Source organism: Mesocricetus auratus, unplaced genomic scaffold (genome assembly GCF_017639785.1).
Source record: "Mesocricetus auratus isolate SY011 unplaced genomic scaffold, BCM_Maur_2.0 Super-Scaffold_100022, whole genome shotgun sequence".
Taxonomy (NCBI): Eukaryota; Metazoa; Chordata; class Mammalia; order Rodentia; family Cricetidae; genus Mesocricetus; species Mesocricetus auratus.
Window position 1 is genome coordinate 24,845,830 of NW_024429203.1, and position 19,835 is coordinate 24,865,664.

The 19,835-nt window shown below is 42.8% G+C and overlaps 1 protein-coding gene across 1 annotated transcript in view; it reads left to right on the forward strand.

Moving 5' to 3' along the window:
* The window catches only part of Sik3 (SIK family kinase 3), a 225,485-nt gene that overhangs the window by 172,302 nt on the left and 33,348 nt on the right, over nt 1–19,835 (forward strand). Inside the window, 2 exon segments of the mRNA XM_013112888.3 lie at nt 3,847–3,971; nt 4,529–4,652. Of these exon segments, the coding sequence (XP_012968342.2) occupies nt 3,847–3,971; nt 4,529–4,652 (249 nt within the window).

Below are 19,835 nucleotides of genomic sequence, written 5' to 3' on the forward strand. Positions count from 1 at the left end.
TGCTATGTCCAGCACTGGAAGTTTTCCATATATCCATGTTGAATGAATGAGTAAAGAGATGGGAGAACTTATGTAGAGTCTTGTAGTGGACGTGTTAGGAGTATTAAACATTAATGAGGAGGAGTAGAAACAAAAGCCATTCCAAAAGCCTATTGAAGAGAAATAATGACTTTCTGGGTTCAAAGTAACAGATCAAACATGATCTCTGAGTCTTTTGCTGTAGTTAAATCTACTGTTTGGGTAGTTCTGACCCAAGCCAGTGAGAATCCATTCTTGTTATACTCTTCACTTCATTTCTCGTTATGAGCGTTTCTCTTCCATATTGGTTTGGTTGATATTTCCATTTATTTCACTTGTCTGTACTATAAACAGTACAACCCCTGCTTTCTACCGCACATCCCAGTGCCCCCCAACTCTGCTAAGACACCAGCAGTACTCAAAAATAGCCTTCTGCTAGAAGTGTGTATGAAAATGTCCACAAAGGTAAGCAGCCAAGAGAAAGGAGAGCAGATAGTTTCTCAGTTCATTTTTTCAACCCCTCAAGTATTTATTAGAGGAACCGGGTTTTCAAAATGAGTTCCAATGTTCCCGTGTGTTTATAATTTGATGTTTCTTTTGCATGGATAATTTAAATCTTCAGAAACAACTTACATTAAAGCCAAATGCACGTTGAACTGGCCAGACTTCTGGCTTACCAACGTGCGCGGCAGTGATGAAGAGGACTGTGAGGTGAAGAGATACTGGCAGGGAAGGCAGTATCTCAAAAGAAAACCTCAGTTTACAGTAATGTGTATGTCATGAAAAAGGGAGGGCCTGGGCCTGCTGGGTTTGTGCTTAAACTGTTTAAATTGTCTTTCATAGTGTTACCATAGGTTTCCCCCCAGTTTATTTGTGATGCCAGCGGGCGCTCAACTTGAGCCCATTCCTCTCTTTCTTTTTGTTCTGACACAGGGCCTCACTGAGCAGTCCAAGCTGGCCTCAAACTTGGCGTCCTCCTGCTTTAGCCTTCAGTTATCTGGGGTTACAGGCTTGTGCCATCAGTCTGATTTTGAGCGATTTATCTGTACTCTCTAATGAAAAGTTTGAACAATGTTCACTGTGTGTAGATTGTGGTGTATAAAGTTGTGTTTCAACAGTTGGATATTAGAAAGATCTGGTATATCCTCCTAGTTCTAGCACTCAGGAGACAAGAAGATCATGAGTTAGAGGCCAGATTGGGCTACATAACAAGATCTAGTCTAGCCTGGACCACATAGTGAGATTCTTTCTCCAAAAAGTATCAGCTGGTAGGACTTTAAATGTGATTTCATTCATAATCAGCATTTGCTGTTGAGATTGAGTCTTGGAAGTCCTGGAACTCACAATGTAGACCAGGCTGACCTCAAATTCACACAAACGTCTGTCTCTGCCTCCAAAGGAATTAAAGGCATGAGTCACCATGCCAGGCCATAAGCAGTATTTCTTATACACTCACTGTGCTTAAAGACTTGTTAGTTACCGTGAAAGAGTCAGAAAACAATAAATAGCTCTTTTTTTAAACATTTTTTTAAATACAAGGACTATATTTATATCATGTTTCCCATCCCTCATCTCTTTAATCTCTTTCATGACCCCCCAGTCATTCTCAAATTTATCACCTCCTCTTTAATTGTTAGTGGTGTGAGCAGTTGTGCTTACATGTGTATAGTTCTGACGACTTGGTGTTGGATGACTTCTACCTCATCCCTGTAGAAGAGAAGGCTGACCCTTCCTCTCTTCCTAGCTCTTTATTTCCTGAAGCTCTCTTTGTTTGTTTGTTTTTTGTTTTTTAAGACAGTTTCTCTGTGGCTTTGGAGCCTCTCCTGGAACTAGCTCTTGTAGACCAGGCTGATCTCGAATTCACAGAGATCCGCCTGCCTCTGCACCCCAACTTCTAGAGCCCTGCTTTGCTTGTAGATCTTAATCTAGAGGTGGGACCCTGTAAGATTCCCTCTATCCATGTTGGAATATCAATTGGTGTTGTCATTGTACAAGTCTTGTTCGGACAACTCACATAATTCTTAAGGAACTAGAGAGAAAGAATAGATTTTTCCAAAGGAGGTAGAGTGTTTTAAAAGCTCTATACACACACGCCTAAAATAAAAGACAGTGTCATAGGGGAGTACAGATACACAGACACACGCGCGCACATACACACACACACACACACACACACACACACACACACACACACACTCACACACCTAAAATAAAAGACAGTGTCATAGGGGAGTATAGAAAAGTTAGGGGGTGTAAGAGATTTTCACAAAGAGGTGTTTGTTTCTATTGATGTTTTGTTTCTCCAGCTATAATGAGTTGAATCAGACCCTGACCCCAAGCCTCTTGTGCTGAGTAAGTTGTCTTTACTGCCTCAGGTAAGATGCATAGGAGGATGAGGTTCTGGCAGTGTAAGGTAGCTACATGTTCAGGAGAGGACTGACAAAGTGATTTTACTGAAGTTTACTTTTGTGAGCTTTTCTCAGGTTTCTACTGTGTATTAAAAACACTGTACAGAGACAAGAACAAATAGAACTGCCCCCTCTGTCAGTAATCAGCAGAGGGCTTGAACACAGTAATACAGCTAAGTATAGAATAAGACGGTGTAGTGATTGGAACGTAGGAGAATAAACAAAAGGCTATGATAACCCAGAGGAAGCCATTGTCACGGTATTTTCTGTTGTAAATCAGTTAAAGCTTCATACAGGAAGTGATATTTGACTGGACCTAGAAAATGAGTGACATTTTAAAGGTGGGAAAGATAGGAGCCAGCCTGGCACAGACAGGAAGTAGTATAAAGAAAGACATGTAAACACAGGATGTGAGCCCTTAGTAATGGAGATTAGTCAGGGCTAAGTTGGAAAGCTATGCAGGGTAGGGCTGGCTGTGATGGACTTTAATGACTGTACTGCAATAAAGACTATTCTGTGAGCAGGGGAGAGCCACTCTCCCCCTCCCCCCTCCTGGGAGGCGGGGGAGGCGGGCTGCAGAGCTTTCTGCATCAGTGGGGAAGAGTATCGGGCCAGGATACCCAAGACCGTTTCTCAGCAAAAGGAGATTTGTTTGTCCCAGAGGGACAGAGAGCAGGGAATAGGAGACAAAGACAGGAGATAGAGGGAAAAGGGAAATGGAGTAGATATTTGTAGGGTCAAAGTACTGCCTCTGTATGGAGAGGAGACAGGCATGGCCTGTAGGAAAGGGATAGTCTATAAAGGTTCAGGGGGAAACCCATGTTAGGATGAGGTATTTAATTTTAATTGGACATGTTAATCAGTTGAGCCAAAGGGGGCTTCTGATTGCTGGACTACAATACTTTGATAGCTGGACCTTGATCGTCAGCCTCAGGAAGAGGAAGTAACCTAATAAAGGAATAAACTTTGATGACTAGCTTTAGGAATGTAATCTAACTTTTTTGTTTGTTTGTTTTTGCAAGGCAGAGGGAATGGGGAGAAGAGGCCTGCAGAGCCATGCCTGGCATGCTTGAGCTGGCCAGAGTTTCTTCAGGGGGTGTATGTAGTTCAGGGTAGAGTCTAACTCTCCCCTGTCGTGGGTGAGGGCCTGTGTTCTGTGTCCAGTACAACTGAGAAAGTTTCCCAGCATGGGTCTTCTCTCCCTTCACCTCTCATCTTTCCCTTCCCTTTCTTCCCCAGACCCACACATGCCAGGCACGTGCTGCACCTGACCTGTTCCCTAGTTCCATCAAGCTCAGGTGGCTGATGGCTTATGTCCTGAATTTGCTATTTCAGCTTGATGACACGGCCTGTGCTCCACTGAGCAGAGACTAGTGTTTGCTGGGTTGATGACAAGACTCTTGTCTATTTGCCTTTCTAGACTTCGGCTTCAGCAATCTCTTCACTCCCGGGCAGTTGCTGAAGACGTGGTGTGGCAGCCCTCCCTATGCTGCACCAGAACTCTTCGAAGGGAAGGAGTATGATGGGCCCAAAGTGGACATCTGGGTAAGTATTGCCCTTCTTACCACCCTGTTCCCCTGTCTAGATGACAGCTGTCCTGCTAGAGGACACACAGTGCCATGTGTGAGTGGAGAGCGCCCTCACGTGTACTTGCAACCCCCGATCCGCAGCAATCTCTCCTCTAGTACTCAACTCACATGAGCCTTGGATTTGAACTACTCGTTTTGCATCTTCAGAAGAACCTTGCAAGGGCCTGAGCGGATGACACCTGTGCCAAGAACAGGGACTATTCTTTCTGAGAGCTGGGTTCTGAGAAACTTTGGGGATCTCACCCAGAATTCATGTCTGGAAGCAAAGAAGACTTAACTGCTCTGAAAACTGTTGACCTTGATAGTGACCCATATTATGTTATAAAGAGCGAAAGTTGGTTTCATCATCTTCACATACACTCTGATGGCCTCTTTTGTTTCCTCTGATGAGCTAACTGTCTGTACTCTCTGTTGGGACTTGATAGTGACCCACATTATGTTATAGAGAGCGAAAGTTGGTTCTTCACATACACTCTGATGAACTAACTGTCTGTACTCTCTGTTGGGACGCAGAGTCTTGGAGTCGTCCTCTACGTGCTTGTGTGTGGAGCCCTGCCATTTGATGGGAGCACACTGCAGAATCTGCGGGCCCGGGTGCTGAGTGGCAAATTCCGCATCCCATTTTTTATGTCCACAGGTAAGGGAGTTGCCAGCACAAAGCTGTGACTGGGTTCATGGAGAGTCGGGCATGTTAAGTAATTTCAGAAGGGTAGCGATGGTGGGTAAATGGGCCATTTGAGTGCTTTTTCAATTGTAGTTTGCCCTAGTTCCCCTGAGAGGCGAGGTTCCACAGGAGCAAGGTAAGCAACTAGCTTTGGCTCAGGGAGCCTTCCCTGTGCTTGAATCTGGACTCTGTTCTGTACCAGTTTGTCTGAGTGTTCATTTTCTCGGTCTGTAAGTTGACTGAGAGTTTTGTGTTTTCCCTAAGTATACGGATTAGATGAATTGATGTGTTTCGTCAGTGGTCCCGTCACTTAGTGGTGGTGGATCAACATTTCTCTTTTCATCTTCCCCCCACACCCTTTCTCTGAAGTAAGTACAAGAGCTCCTTTGTTGGGCCTTGGATGCCCAGGACAAAGCAGGATTTGCATCTTAGTCCTGGTGTGGTCTCATTTCCTAGTTCTATCTGTAGTCTACCTTCAGATTCAAATTGTTTTTTTAGTGGGCAGTAGGATAATTAGCTTTGGAAAAGGTTTAATACTGAAAATAGACACCAGAAACCCAGATTATTATGGTTGCCTGACAACTCAGAACCTATGCTGGTTTGACTTTGGTTGGGGGCGGGGGCTGTTTGTTTGGTTTGGGGTTTTTTTCCTTTCTTTCTTCACCATTCCATGCATGTAAGAGGTCATGTCTGAGCCACTGTAGAAAGTGGTGCCCTTTCTCTGGCTACTTCCTCTTAAGGAAAGCATGTATACCTTTAGGATAAGTAGGTGGAATGTGGGCTAGCTTTAACGGAGTCATCTCAGAACTGGTGACTTGGGAGGTAGTGTGTCAGGTATGATAAATGCTCTGGGAAGATGAAGTGGAAACCTTTAGGATGGTGGGAGGGAGATCATTCAAAGGCGAACAGTTGGGAAGATGCAAGAGGACCGCAGTCCAAAGACCCCAGGGAGGTAGCAACTCAGGGTGTGCCTGAAAGAATTCAGGATAAAGAGAGAAGTCTGAGAGATGAGGGCCTCACCAGCAGATGTAAAGACTTGTTTGCTTTTACTCTGGTACAAGGGGAAGAATTAGAAGCTCTTAACAGAATAATGATATGGTCTGACCTATGGGGGTTTCTTCTACATTTTCATTACGAAAAATTTCAAAGAAATTGAAGATTTTGTAGTAGCTTTTAAAGACAATCACTGCAGTTGCCATACTGCTTGTTGAAAGGAGATTGTAGTATAGTGCTGTGCAGTGTTATGCAGTGTGATGCAGTGCTCTGTAGTGTAATGCATCGCAGTGCTATGTAGTATGCTTTGCTGTGTAACACAGCGCCGTGAGATGTAATGCAGTGTAATGCTATCCAGTGCTGTGTGGTATAATGCAGTGCATGAATTCTGCTATACTGTGTTGTCTAATACAGTGCTGTGCAGTGTTGTGTAATGTAATGCAGTGCAGCGCCATGCATTGTGCTTTGCTGTGTGGTGCTGTGCAGTGCTGTGCAGACCCATTGAAGGCACTTGTAGCAAGGGAGCCTGGTTGGTAGGAGACTTAGAAGAGAACGGATGAGTGCTGTGGTTGGCTGTTCTCAGACTAAGGAATTGAGGGATCGGGAAACACTACTGCACACTACACAGCAGGCATGTTGAAAGCATTTTACAAACATTAGCCTCTTTCAGTGTTATGAGCTTCGTAAGATTGTCACCCCCACTTTACAGATGACACCAAGGTCAGGAGAGGTTATACAATTGTCCCTAGCTAACACAGCTAATAAGTGGCTGCCCTAGAATTTGAACTCAGGCAGCCTGTCTCCAATAATGTTTGGTATTGGATTTTATGTAAAGAAAGAATAATTACAGGTAACCCTAAGGTTTTTTTTTTTACCTGAGCAGCAGAAAGAATAAGAATAACGGGGAAAATATTTAAAATTTTCAAGAAATGGGTTTTAAAAATGTCAGGTTTGAGGTGCCTACTAGCCATTTAAATTGAGGTTCTGGTCAGCAGTTGAGTTTAGGAATGATTACTAACTTAAGATTTGTCTATTTGAAAATCATCAATGTATAATGTCTAATGCTACCAGATGAGCTCACTGTCTGGGCATGGAAGAGGATTTTTAGAGATTAGCAAAGTGAACAGGGGTGGGAAGAGTGGGTAGTGAGGAAAGCCAGAGTCTGCTTGCAGTGAAGATGTCCCAGGAAAGACGGAGTGGGATGCTGTGGGAAACTGAGGCAGAGGGCAGAGAGCTGACTGTTGAACTGAGAACAATGGAGCTCACTGGAGGTTTTAGAGCGGCAGGAGCAGGCACTCAGATGGTGTGTGCGTAACAGGAGAGGAACAGAAGGAACAGACACAGACGGACCCAGCCTCACCTTTTTCCAGCTTGACTGTACAGTGATGGGAGCAGAGAAGTGTGCACTGGGTGGCTCTCTCCATGGTCGTCGGGTATCCTGACAGTAGCTGTTTTTCCTCGCTGTCTTAGTGACTGCTCAGTAGTATTTAGCACTTTACCATTCCCTACTAGGAAAAAAAAAAAACTAGAACACTTTGTGTTCATAGCAGAATTGAAATGAAGGGACAGAAGGTGTCCATATGCCCTCTCCCCACAGCCTCCCTGCTATCCACCCTGACACACACACACACACACACACACACACACACACACACACACACACACACACACACAGAGATTGGTATGCTTGTTATACTTGACACACATGCACAAAAAACAAAAACCCTGTCACTCAGAACCTGTAGTTTACATTAGGGTTCATTGTGGGAGTTGTGAGTTCCTGGGTTGTGACAAGTGTATAAAGACATTTATCCACCAGGATCATCCTACAGAGTGGCCTCAACTCCAAGATGATCCTGTGTGCTTCTCCTGTTCCTCCCCCGCCCCTCAACTGGCAATCATTGGTCCTTTCGTTGCCATCAAACGTTTTTTACTTATCCAGAATGTGATATGATTGGAAACACACTGTGTGTGGCCTTTTGCATTGACCTTTCCCTTAGGAACATGTACAGGTATATAAAGTCTGTTGCATCTTGCTAGCTCATTTCCCTTAATGCTGAGTTTGGATATACCACAGTTTATCTTTTCGCCCACTGGCGAGTGTTTTGGTTTCTTTCCAGTTTTGACAGTTACAACTAAGGTCGATGTGACATCCTTGTGCAGATTTTTGTATGGACACACATTTTCAGTTCACTTGAGTAAACTCCAAGGAGCATGACTAAGGCCATATGGGAGCAGCCTGCTTCAGCTCTAAACCAGTTAGAGACCCTGTCTCAGAAAAGGTGGGTGGTATTTCTGAGGATGATATACAAGATTGTCCTCTGATTTATACATACACATTAAAGAAAGAAGAATCTAGATATCTTCAATTTATTTTTTTCTTTCTTAGTCTTACTATGACATTTGTCAAACTACATTGTAAGTAATTCTTTCATTATATGCCTTCCACAGCAGACTCTGAATTTAAGAGTATATGCAGCAAAACATCTTTCCCACAATTATTTATAATCTCCCGTAGTGTCTGGCACACATCAGGACTTACTGCATACTGCCTACTAAGTCTATGTCAGAGGCAAGTCCTTCCGTGTGGTCCAAAGGCTTTCTCTTAGTCTTAAGATTAAAATCAAGCCAGGTATGGCATGGTGGTACATACCTTCCAGCCACCTTCCAGTCCAGGCCTCAGAGGCAAGTGGATTGTTATCAGTTCAAGGCCAGCTTGGTCTACATTGTGAGTGAAACCTTGTCTCGGAAAAGAAACTAGAAAGAAAAGTAAGAAATTTGCACAATTGTAACTCCCCCTGAAGCACTTAACCCCCATCCTGTTTCTGTTGTTCTGACCTCAGGCCCTAGGCTTTAGACATAAGAAGGCCTTGCATTCTCTGACTCAGCAGGCACACTCTCCTCCCCTCAGGCAGGCCTTTGAGGCGGGCTCTCACAACTCTGTCTGTCTGTCTGAGCACTTGTCACCTCTGTCTGTCTGAGGCTTGTCACAACCCCACAAGCCGTTTGCCTTCTTCCCACCTCCCACTCCACCGCCAGTTGACAGGGACAAGTGTTTAGATTTTGTTCACTGCTGTCCTCCCAGACCTTGGGATTGTGTCTGAGGTCTAGAAGGCATACATAAAGACATATAGAGGGAAGGAATTAATGCACAGGTTTATTAAATACAGCCTACAAAACCTTTCCAGAGGGCATACTCTCACTCAGACAGTATCAAGAAATTACATTGTACATGTCTATAGCCCAAGCACTTGGGAGGTGGAAGTAGGTACAGTATTCCTGTATTTCCTCTGCTTTATAGTGTGCAACTATACTGTGGAGTTGTCACCATGTATTGTTTTATTGCTTGCTGGTGAAGTTTAGAGGAAAGAGTTGCCTTGTTAAAGCTGCACAGGTCATCATAGCATAGCCACTGCTCATTGCTGTAGTGCTCAGCCTCACAGTTGCAGAAAAGGGCGGATCAATAAACCACTTCCTCTGTTTTTCCAGTGTCCAGAGTATTTCCTGTGAGAGGTTTGGATTCCCTCCGTCCTCTACCCCAGCCAGCCTCTCACGCCGTGGCAAATGTTCTTGCTCAATCAGATCTCCCCAAGTAGCTTGCTGAGAGTAGCTCCTGGCAAGTAACTGCTGAGACCACACTCAGTAAGTTATCATGAAGGCTGAAAGACTGGAAACGGCAATGTGGTTGTCCTAAATGTTGTCACTCTTTATCCCAGAGAGAAAGTTCCCTGAGCAGAATAAAAGGCTCTGTAAGATTAAGTACTGAAAGTGAGAAATGAACCAATGTCGGAAAGGAGTTGACAATTGCTGTCTTTTTTTTTTTTTTTTTTTTGACAATTGCTGTCTTACTATGCGATCATTCTTGTCCTCGACAATGTGCGTGTGCTTGGCTTGTCCTGTACCGTAGACCTGAATCCCAAGCCCCATCAGAGGCTGGTACTTGCTGTCCATATGATGAGTCACAGAAGAAAATGGAATCATAGATGTTCTTGTCTTCTGAGCAAAGACTTTCTCATTTCCTGCGGTCTCCAGCTGCGCTTACTGATGTCTATGGAAAGACATGGAACTCCAACAGGGCTGCCATAGTTTTCTGCATTAGCATGCAAAACACTGAGAAGGCCCTCTCCACTGTCCTTTTCTGGCCCAGTTGGGTTTCAGAGTGTCTCCAGCTGTGTGGGAGAGCAGGCTCTGCAGATGGATACTGTTAGTTCAAGTATTTGAAGCCTCTTTTCTGCCAGTAACTGTGGGATGAAGTTGTCTTCACACAGTGGGTCAAAGTCAGTTAGACACAAGTATTCTTCCCTGGGTATCCTAAGATCAGCTAAGATCATATACTGTTAAGTGTCATTTGTTCTAGATACTGCCTTGGATATCATGAACATATCTTCTTCCCAAGTTCTAGGACAGTAAGCAGGATTGCATTTTATACAGCCACAGTCTAGCAGCATCTGGCAGGACATACATACATTTTCAGTGACTGTTTTGAAAGAAATACAGAAGAAATCACAATGTCCCCAGCAATGGTACACACCTTTAATCCAGTACTTAGGAGACAGAGGCAGACAGATCTTTGTGTGTTCAAAGTCAACCTGCTCTACATTATAAGTTCCAAGACAGGCAGAGCTACATAATAGAGACCCTGTCTCAATGTCCCACACTCCCAAAAGAAAAGTTAAGAAAGAAATATGATCTTACAATTTAACTATAGAATCTTCCTTAGACTTGGTTGTATTATTAAAGTGATAAGTAGCTCACTGGTGGTCTGACTCACTCAGTAAATTGAGTGGTTTTATATTCTTTTGTTATTGTGTAGATGACTAGATGCTTAGTTTGAAAAAGGTGTTTTGAGCCAGCTGGCTCAGGCCTGTCATCGCAGCACACAGGAGGCTGAAACAGGAGGAGCACAAATGAGTTTGAAGCCACATGAGCTATATATAGTAAGTTGGAGGCTAGACTGGGATACCTAACAAGACCATCTCACAGGAGGAAAAACAAACCTATTTTGCTGTTCTATAAAGTTGGCTCTGAGTTTCTGTTAAGTCACGTTTAGTGCGGGCCAGTGGTTTTTTTTGTTTTTTGTTTTTTTGTTTTGAGTGAAGTTTCCTGGATTAACCCAAAGTTTGCCATTCGGGTAACATCTCAGCCTTAGCCACATGCGGGTTAGAGGGGGAAGCTCAGTTTCCTGAGCTTATATAAGATGAGGTCTGGTTTGGCCAGTGTCAGCAGAGGCTTCATTTGACTCTTCCCCCTGATGGAAGCCAACAACTTAAGCGTTTGATGACTAGATTCACTCCCTAAAACTACATTTTAAAACCATGGCTTTGTGCTTTGCCTGATTCTCCTGTTAAATACCACCTATGAGCAAATGTAGTCAGATCATTTACTTAACGGAAGGAAAATTAATTTACTATGAAGAAACTGTACCAATGCTGAGTGCATCAAGATCTCTTGTGGGCAATATCTTTGAGTCCTTATTGATTAGACTTCATTGGGACTTAATTAACTGTAATATTGCATAAGCATTCCATCACTGGGAATGCAAGACCCCACTTACATAACACTTCTGATGGAGAATATGGCCTGCAGCTACTTCAGCAAGCTTCCACTTAGAGGAAAGTAGCTCTGCCTCACCAGCCTACTCATCAAGAACCACACAGTATCTCCCTTGGTGAAAAGCACTTTATGGAGAGAAATGGGACTGGGAATGGATGTCATTGCCCGGCAGGCTGTGAGTGCAGAGGGGCATCTTTGGAGGTCTGCTTTCTCTAGGGAGGAAAAACTGTGGTGCTTTGGTTTCCATTCACACAGGAAACACATCTCATGCCAGAGAGCTTGGTGTGGTGCCACATACCTGTGATCCCGCACTTGGAAGGCAGAGGCAGGAAAATCACAAGTCACCCTCATCTATATGCCAGTTTCAGAGCCAACCTGTGATTGCTTGAGAGTAGTTTCAAACACAGAACAGAACTAGACCTGCTTTCAGAGGAAACCAGTATTCGCACCATTCCCAGAGTCCACCTAACTTTCTAGAAAACAAGGGGCAAAATTGATAGTGTTGTGCTTAGTATTAACTGTTTTCTGGATTACAGGAATCCTACACAGAATAAAACAAAGAAAGAAAATTCTAAGTAGAAGCTTGACTCCAGAGTTGGGTAATAACTAACACTGGGTTTCTGTATACTATATACACTGTTTATTTAACTACCTAAGTCTCAGCAGGTTCACTGTATCCCATGAGATATGCTTGCTGAGTGATGGGTCATTTGATTGGTACAAAAATGAAGGCTTAGCAAAACTAAGGGATGTTCTCATTTAATAAGTGCCAGACCTAAGCTTTGAACAGTCTGGCTTCAGAGAGCACCTAGGTATTCTCAGGTCTGTTTAGTTCTCAGTAAATGCATACCTGGCTGTGACTGTCAAAGAAAGGACTGAGGACAGGCCAGGAGATGGCTCTGCGGGTAAAGGCACTTGTGATCAGTCCTGATGACCTGAGGTCACTCTCCAAGACCTATGTCGTGGGAGCTGCCACCACCAGCTGTCCTCTTATTTACCACACACACACACAGATGAGGGGGAGATCGAGCTTTAACTACTTAATTACTGCACTGGGTGTTAGGCTCTGGGGTGAAACCGAGTCAGGATTCTGCCCCACCTGAATGATAAGAACAGTGTCCCCTTCCACACATGAGCTAAGACATGGACAACCTCTAGCAAGCAGTGTGGCCAGCCGGGATCTTCTCAGAGATAGTGTTGCAGCTAAATTGGGGCATATTTAGCCCTTAACCAGAATCTCCCAATTTCCAAATCTTAGCTCTATCAACAGCCCAACTACCTGGACAAACTGAAGACATGGGGGGGGGGCTGAAGAGATAGGTGTGTGTCTAACAAGTTGAGATTCATTAGTCAAGGCCCTCCTTGTTGTCTCCTCAGGATGGCAGATGTCTCCACCTTCAGTTCTTCTTAGCTATTTCCCTCTGGCTCTGTCTTCAGCCACTAAAGTGTTTAAAGTGATATCACAATTTCATGAACTCTCTTTTTGTAGAATACTGTGTTTACACTTACAGAAACCAGTGCTGATGAGATTTATATTTAACGCAGTATTTTTTTATGCAGCCTAAATGCTGCTATGTACAGTTGGGAATTAATAAATGCTTATTGAAGTGAAAACAATGAAGATAGTCCCTGACTTTTCAAAAAAAATGAAAGGAGATAAAAAGAACTCCACACACTGTCTTAATACTGTACTATCCCTTTAGAATATTTTATTTTGTTTTTTATGTGGGTTTTTGCCTGCATGTATGTATATGCACTACATGCATGCATGGAGCCCTTGGAGGCCAGATGAGAGCATCAAATCCCTGGAACTGGGGAGTTATGGGTAATTGTGAGCTGCCATGTGTGTGCTGGGAACAGAGCCTAGGTCCTTTGCATGAGCAGCCAGTGCTCTCAACTGCTAAACTATCTCTGTTTTTAATTAATCAAATTTTAGTACAATTACTGCTGGTAGTAAGGTCACTACAGAAATTCCAAGATTCCAAAGACTATTTTAAATGACCAGCCTTTTATCTTTGGGTTTAGAAATGTGTGTGCATTTCTATTTGGGCAATAGTAAATCAAAATTTAAATTATAAACTTGTTATGGTGACACATGCCTGTCTGTAATCTCAGGTTTGGGGGAAGGTGGGGGCAGGAGGATTATGAAGTCAAGGTCAGCCTTTGCTCCATAGTGAAAATTTGTACATATTAAAAGCAACACAAAACAATAAGAGGCAGAAGAGATGACTCCAGTTAGGAACACTGGCTGCTACTTCAGAGGACCCAGGTTTGATTTCAGACAGCTAAAGATGACTCACTACCATCTGTAACTCCAGCTAGAGGGGATCCAGCTCCTTCCCCTGGCTTCCACAGGCACTTCATGTACAAAGTGTGCAGACATACATGCAGACAAAGCTTCTGCAGACATAAAATAGTAAATTTTTAAAAACAGTAACAATGGTTAATAATAAAGTAAAAGTATTCAGAATCTTTACAATTTGTGTGTGTATGAGTGTGTGTGAGAGCATGCATATGTGTATTCAATGAACAACTTTTGGGGGTTCTGTCCTTCCACTGTGGGCTTTGGGGGATTGAATTCACACCCTCAGGCTTTTAGATATCAGACACTTTGTTTTTTTTTGTTTGTTTGTTTGTTTTTCGAGGTAGCCTTATTCTGTTGCCATGACTGTCCTGGAACTCACAGAGGTCTACCTGTCTCTATCTCCCAAGTGCTGGGATTAAAGGCATGCGCCACCATACCCAGCTTGGATTAGGTACTTTTATCCATTGCAACCACATAGCTCCTACCTTGGATAAGGCTTCATCTCACACACCTCTGACCGATCTGTGGCTGGCACATTGAATGAATGTTTTATACATAAAAATGTCTTGTTTGAAGACTGTTTTCCTTCTCTGCTTAGATTTTAAAAGGGGGACCATGTCAAATAGATTTCATTGCTCCTGGCAGTTGGCAGTGACAGAATGTCCTCAACAGAGTAATAAAAGTCACGTCTAGGGCTCAGACCACAGCAGAGTGGGGATTTCTAGCTCTAGCCAAGTTCTTACCAAAAGGTATCTTGGTAAAACCAAAACCCAAAGCTATTTTTAAAAATTGATAGAATCTTTTTAGTTTTTTCTAAAGACTTTATTTTCTGTTCATAGAGGAAAAATTATAAACCCAGGTATGATGGTACATGTCTGTAGTCCCACCACATGGAGGACAGAGACAGGAACCTAGCAAGTTCAGTGCCAGCCTGGGCTTCATTGTGAGAAATTGTCTCAAAGACAGGACAAGGTGGAGGGGAAGAGACAGAGAGAAAGAGGGGGAGGGATTATGAGAGAATATGAGAATGTTTTATTTGTGGTTTTCCTTTCTGAAAAGGCAGTCATCTTTACTGAATCCCTCTGAGTCACAAACATCTGTAAGTGCAGAACATATAAAGTACCCTGGAGTCCTGTGACAGTCACGTAGCTCTGTGCCAAGGCCCCACAGCCCTCTTCTTGGCTCTCCCTGTTCTGATCCCTGGTCCAGACAGAGGGCCAGAGGGCATGAGTAACGGTGTGCCAACTCAGATGCTGACTCTGGAATGCAGTTTAACTGTTCAAGTTCTGAAAGTTGTTCATTGTCCACGGAAATGGATGTTTTAGAAGTTTTACTGCCAATTAGTTTTTGTTCCTATTTTGGAGCAAATTTTGAGATTTAGAAAAATAGAGCTTTCTGTCACTAAGAAGTAGACATTGCTAAGAAGCGTGCTAAAATTATCAAAAATACAGACTTTGGGGCAAACACTCGAGAATCACCTTTGAGGGTGTGCACTGTTGACTGGAAAGACACCTTGCACACGCTTGGAGGAAGCATGGCTTTCCTGGGTTAGGTGTGTCTTGCATTCATACGATGCCCACCGACACCCGGATGTCTTCTCTTACGAGACTTTGTTTCTTTGAGAGTGTCCCTCTGCTGTAGGCAGAGAACGGCACTTTGCCAGGCCCCTACATTGGCACCACGTGAGAGGTTTCCTTCATGGGTCAGCCCAGAGACTCTGATGCTCCAGTCCCACAGAGCTTCTTCTCTTCATCTGACTCCATGATTGGCAAATACCTGTTACCATAGCCCTCTGCCATGGTCTCCCAGAGTCTGCCAGAATCCAGTCTTCAGTAGCACCTTTAATCCTAATACTGAAATCATTAGCAGGTTGAGCCCCCCACCCTCACCCCTTTTTGTGTGAGATGTTTCCAACATCTCACTCATGCACTTGTCATCCCTCACATCATGCTCTTTTTCATCTAATTCATAGTTTTCCAACCATGATTTCAACTGCTCTATCTGGAGCCTGCTTGAGACTGACTGTGGTGATGCAGCCTTTGGGGACCACACAGCAAATCATCTGTTGGATAAGACAATTGTTTTGATTTGTTTTACTAAAGATATTCAGGCTGCTACCTCAAACACTAATAATGGGTTTTGGTTGGTTGGTTGGTTGGTTGGTTGGTTGGTTGGTTAGCTTTTTGAGGTAGGGTGTCTCTGTATAGCTCAGGCTATCCTGGAACTCAGTCTGTAGACCAGGCTAGCCTTGAACACAGAGATCACTTTGCCTCTGCCTAGTAATAGGATTAAAGGCATGCATCATCACTGCCTGGTTACTAATAATGTGTTTTTTAAAAGTAGTATTTAGATTAAGAATTCTCTAGGTGGTTCAGTGGATAAAGGTTTAGCCCTTGCAACACAAGCTTAGTAACTCGTTTGTTTCCTGAACTACCTTCCTTCCTTTAAAGGCAAAAGAGAACTGAATTCACAAATTTCCCTCTGTCTTAGTTGCTGTGAAGAGACACCATGACCACAGAAACTCTTATAAAGTAAAACATTTAATTGGCTTTTTTTTGTTTGTTGTCCAAGACCTGGTTTCTCTGGGGCTTTGGAGGCTGTCCTGGAACTAGCTCTTGTAGACCAAGCTGGTCTGAAACTCACAGAGATCCGCCTGCCTCTGCCTCCCAAGTGCTGGTATTAAAGGCATGCACCACCGCCGCCCAGCAGGAAAACATTTAATTGGGGTAGCTTACAGTTTCAGAGGTTCAGTTCATTATCATAATTACAGGAGCATGGCAGCATGTAGGCAGATTGATAGCTGAGAGTCCTATATCTTGCAGGCAACAGGAACTCAACTGAGACTCTGGGTGGCATCCTGAGCATAGGAAACCTCAAAGCCTGTCCCCACAGTGACACACTTCCTCCAACAAGGCCATTCCCACTCCAACAAAGCCACACCTCTTAATAGTGCCATTCCCTATGAGATTATGGGAGCCAGTTACATTCAACCTACCATTTCCTCTGACCTCTACACATAGGACATGGTGTTCATGCATGCTTGCATACACAATAATAATAAAATATATACAACCCCAGAAATTCACATGCTTGGGGAATTGAGGCAGGAGGATCATGAATTCAAGATTAGCCTGGATCTGACTTATAAAAGACAAAACAGCAACAACAAAAATGAACAGACGTCCCTTTTATTATTTGGCCAAGCTTCTTAATTTCTCTGATTTTCAGCTTCTTGTAAAATAGAGATAATAATATTAGGTGTTGAAGTTCAGACTGAGTGCTTAAGGAATTTAGGGCTTTGCCTATCATAAATATTCAGCATATGCTAATATTGTCAGATAATATTTCTAAATGAATCGCCCTGTTGACTTTTCATTCACCTCTTTCCTGTTTTTACCCTGCACAGCACACCTAAATCTTTAGTAAAATGAAGGTTTTCTACCCATTCCAGCTTGAAGCATGGGGTTACTATTCTGTTGTGACTTTTTAAGGTGTTTGCTATTTTCATTTTTGTTTATTTTGGATTTTTGTTGGTTTGTTTTGAGACAGTCTCACTCTGTAGCCTCATTTGTCCTAGAACTTCCAGAACTGTCTAATAACCCGGGCTGACCTCGAATGTGCGGTTGTGAGACTCCAAATGTTGGAATTACAGGCATAAGTCATTGTCTTCCAAGTTTGTTGTTTTTGGTTTGGAGACAATATACACTATATACCATGGGCTGGGATTGTAAGTCTGTACCACCATAGCGAGCTTCTTAGGGCATTACAATTGTTAGCAAGGTTTGTCACAGTCACTTGAGCTGTGTTTCTTACACCTGCTACTTTGGGGACCCAATTCTTGTTGGGTACTTTGATGACACTGGTGAAATACAATTCTGGAAGGTACAGTTGACCACTTCAGTGGTTCCCATTCTTCCTTAAACATAAGCCTTTGAGTCTTTCAACCACATCTTAAAGGCCAACCTCCTCATACATGTTTCCAGTGAAAACTGGGTTTCTACATCATAGACAGAACACTCCTTTATCATCATTAAGGAGTTTTCAGAGTTATGGTTAGGTGACTAAGGAATTCATCATTGTACCCTTGCTACCCAGAATTAGTGATCTGTAAAATGAGTAAAAGTAGCTGTGACCTTGGTGTGGCCTTGTCTGCACTGTACCACATTCACCCCCACCCCTGCTTCTTAGATCACTTGTCTGTACAGCTGGGAACCCTTCCTGCATTGGATTGTGACCTACTAATTACTCCACGTTCAGATCATTAGACAGCAGAATCTATCCCCAGCTTTGTCTGTGGAACATCCCTCAGATACTTAAACAGCCCAAAATGTCCCTTCCTGCCCATGTCTGCCTTTCTCATAAATTCTTAAATTATTTCATTTATTCTTCTATCATGGAAATTAGATTAATCTTTAATGAATTTTGTCTATAATGAATATAGAGGGTTTTTTTTACACACATACTCTCTTGCTCTCTCAAGTCTCCTTGAGAAAGTTCTCAATACAAAAATGTTTGTTGCCATCTCAGATAAAGTTACAGACAGCCTCCATTCTGGTTTGAGGGCCATTTGGAAGTCCATTCTTCAGTCATCCAAATGTCTGTCTGCACTGCCAGGACTGCACTGTGCACTCTCTAGTTAACATTCCACGGGAGGATTGAGTTTCGTGGACAGGCAGTGATTTTTCTGAAGAGACCACTTGGAGTTGTATGTGGAGCAGCCAAGAGCATTCTCAGCAGAGGTTAGGATGCCACTTCTCTAGTGCGAGCAGCTCTATCACTGTGTTCCCCCAGTGCCTGGGTCTTAGCAGCAAAGGCTGTGCCCTCTGAGAGGGGACAAGTGATGAGCCAATTTGCACAGTGGAGCACTTGCTGGCATCTCGAAGGGCTGACGGCTCACCCCTGTGCTCTGGTTCATTCTCCGGCTGCTCATTTGAGCGTCTTGTGGTTGTAGATTTGATTCCAGAGCATCCATTGCCTTCATTTTGCCCTCTCTCCATAGTCTGTGTAGAATAGTGTGTTCACATCTCATCTGAATTCAATTTCATGAGTTATATGACACCAAGAAAATGTGGCTTGATGCTGAGTTCAGCTATGTTTCTCCCTCTGCAACAGATGAAAAGCGTTAGGCTTCTGATCCTCTGCCAGTGTCTGTTCCGTGTAACAGACAGAAGCTGCCTGCGCCCTTGACCTTGTGCCGTTGACACAAAACCACAGTGGTCCCAAATCTGAGACCTACAGACATCTAGGGAATCTATGCAAACATTTTTTGGCTCCTTGAACAATCAAAAATTTATGCAAGTTTATGTACATAAATTTTTGTGAATTTTTTTCTGGTGAGTCTTCATGGTCTCTTTGAATAAATAAGGTTAAGGATGACTGAAAAGAAGTTTCAAAATCCTGGAATTGAGGTTTGCATTGGGACTTATGACAGGCTCTGTTTTGGTTTGATGTTGTTTAAGGAAATTGCCTAGAAAAGGAATCTCTGTTTTAAAGCAAACCTGTTATAAACATTATTTGGCCTTAGTCCCTTGATGTCTTGCACCAAAGTTTGTGTGGAATGACCAAAGGAAGATCGTAGACTGCCATCTAGAGGCTTGAGCAACGCCTTCATGCCTTCCAAGGCATGCCTTTGCCTCTCTTCACCGAGCTCTTTAGCTTAACGCAACTTTGTGAATTAAGAACACCTTTTTTTTTTCTCTTATATGACCTATTAAGGTTTATGGTCTGCAGTAATAGATGCTACATTGTGGGCCCTAGCCTTGCTACTCTGGACATATTTTAGAATGTAGATACCATAGTATTTCTGATCTGAACTGTGTTTGAATGAATATACCTTTGCTCATAAAGTAAAAATAAATTGACATTTTTATTTAGCATCTTTATTGGATTTTTGAAGTTATAATACATTAAAAATTAAGAGTAATTCTTTTAAATTACTTTTAGTATATCTTTCATGACAATAATGATACCAAAAATGCTATAGAAATTGCAGAGTTGAATTTCATCTGGAAAAATCGATGAAATAGAATTTACATCCACCTGAAGATGCATTAAAGTTAGTCAAGAACATAGCCTTGTGGTAGTTGGGTGCATTAACTTTTCAAAATCTCATTTTGTCATTTATAAACGGGGCTCTTTATAGTACCTAACTTAGGGTTGTTGTGAAGATTAAATGAAATATAAAAGCATTTTCATGATAAAGTCTTGTCTGACTAAGGTGAATATTCAATAAATGTTTATTCATATATTCAGTAGATATTCTACTCCTGTTATAATAATCACTTTTGGTACTGGAGATTCCATAT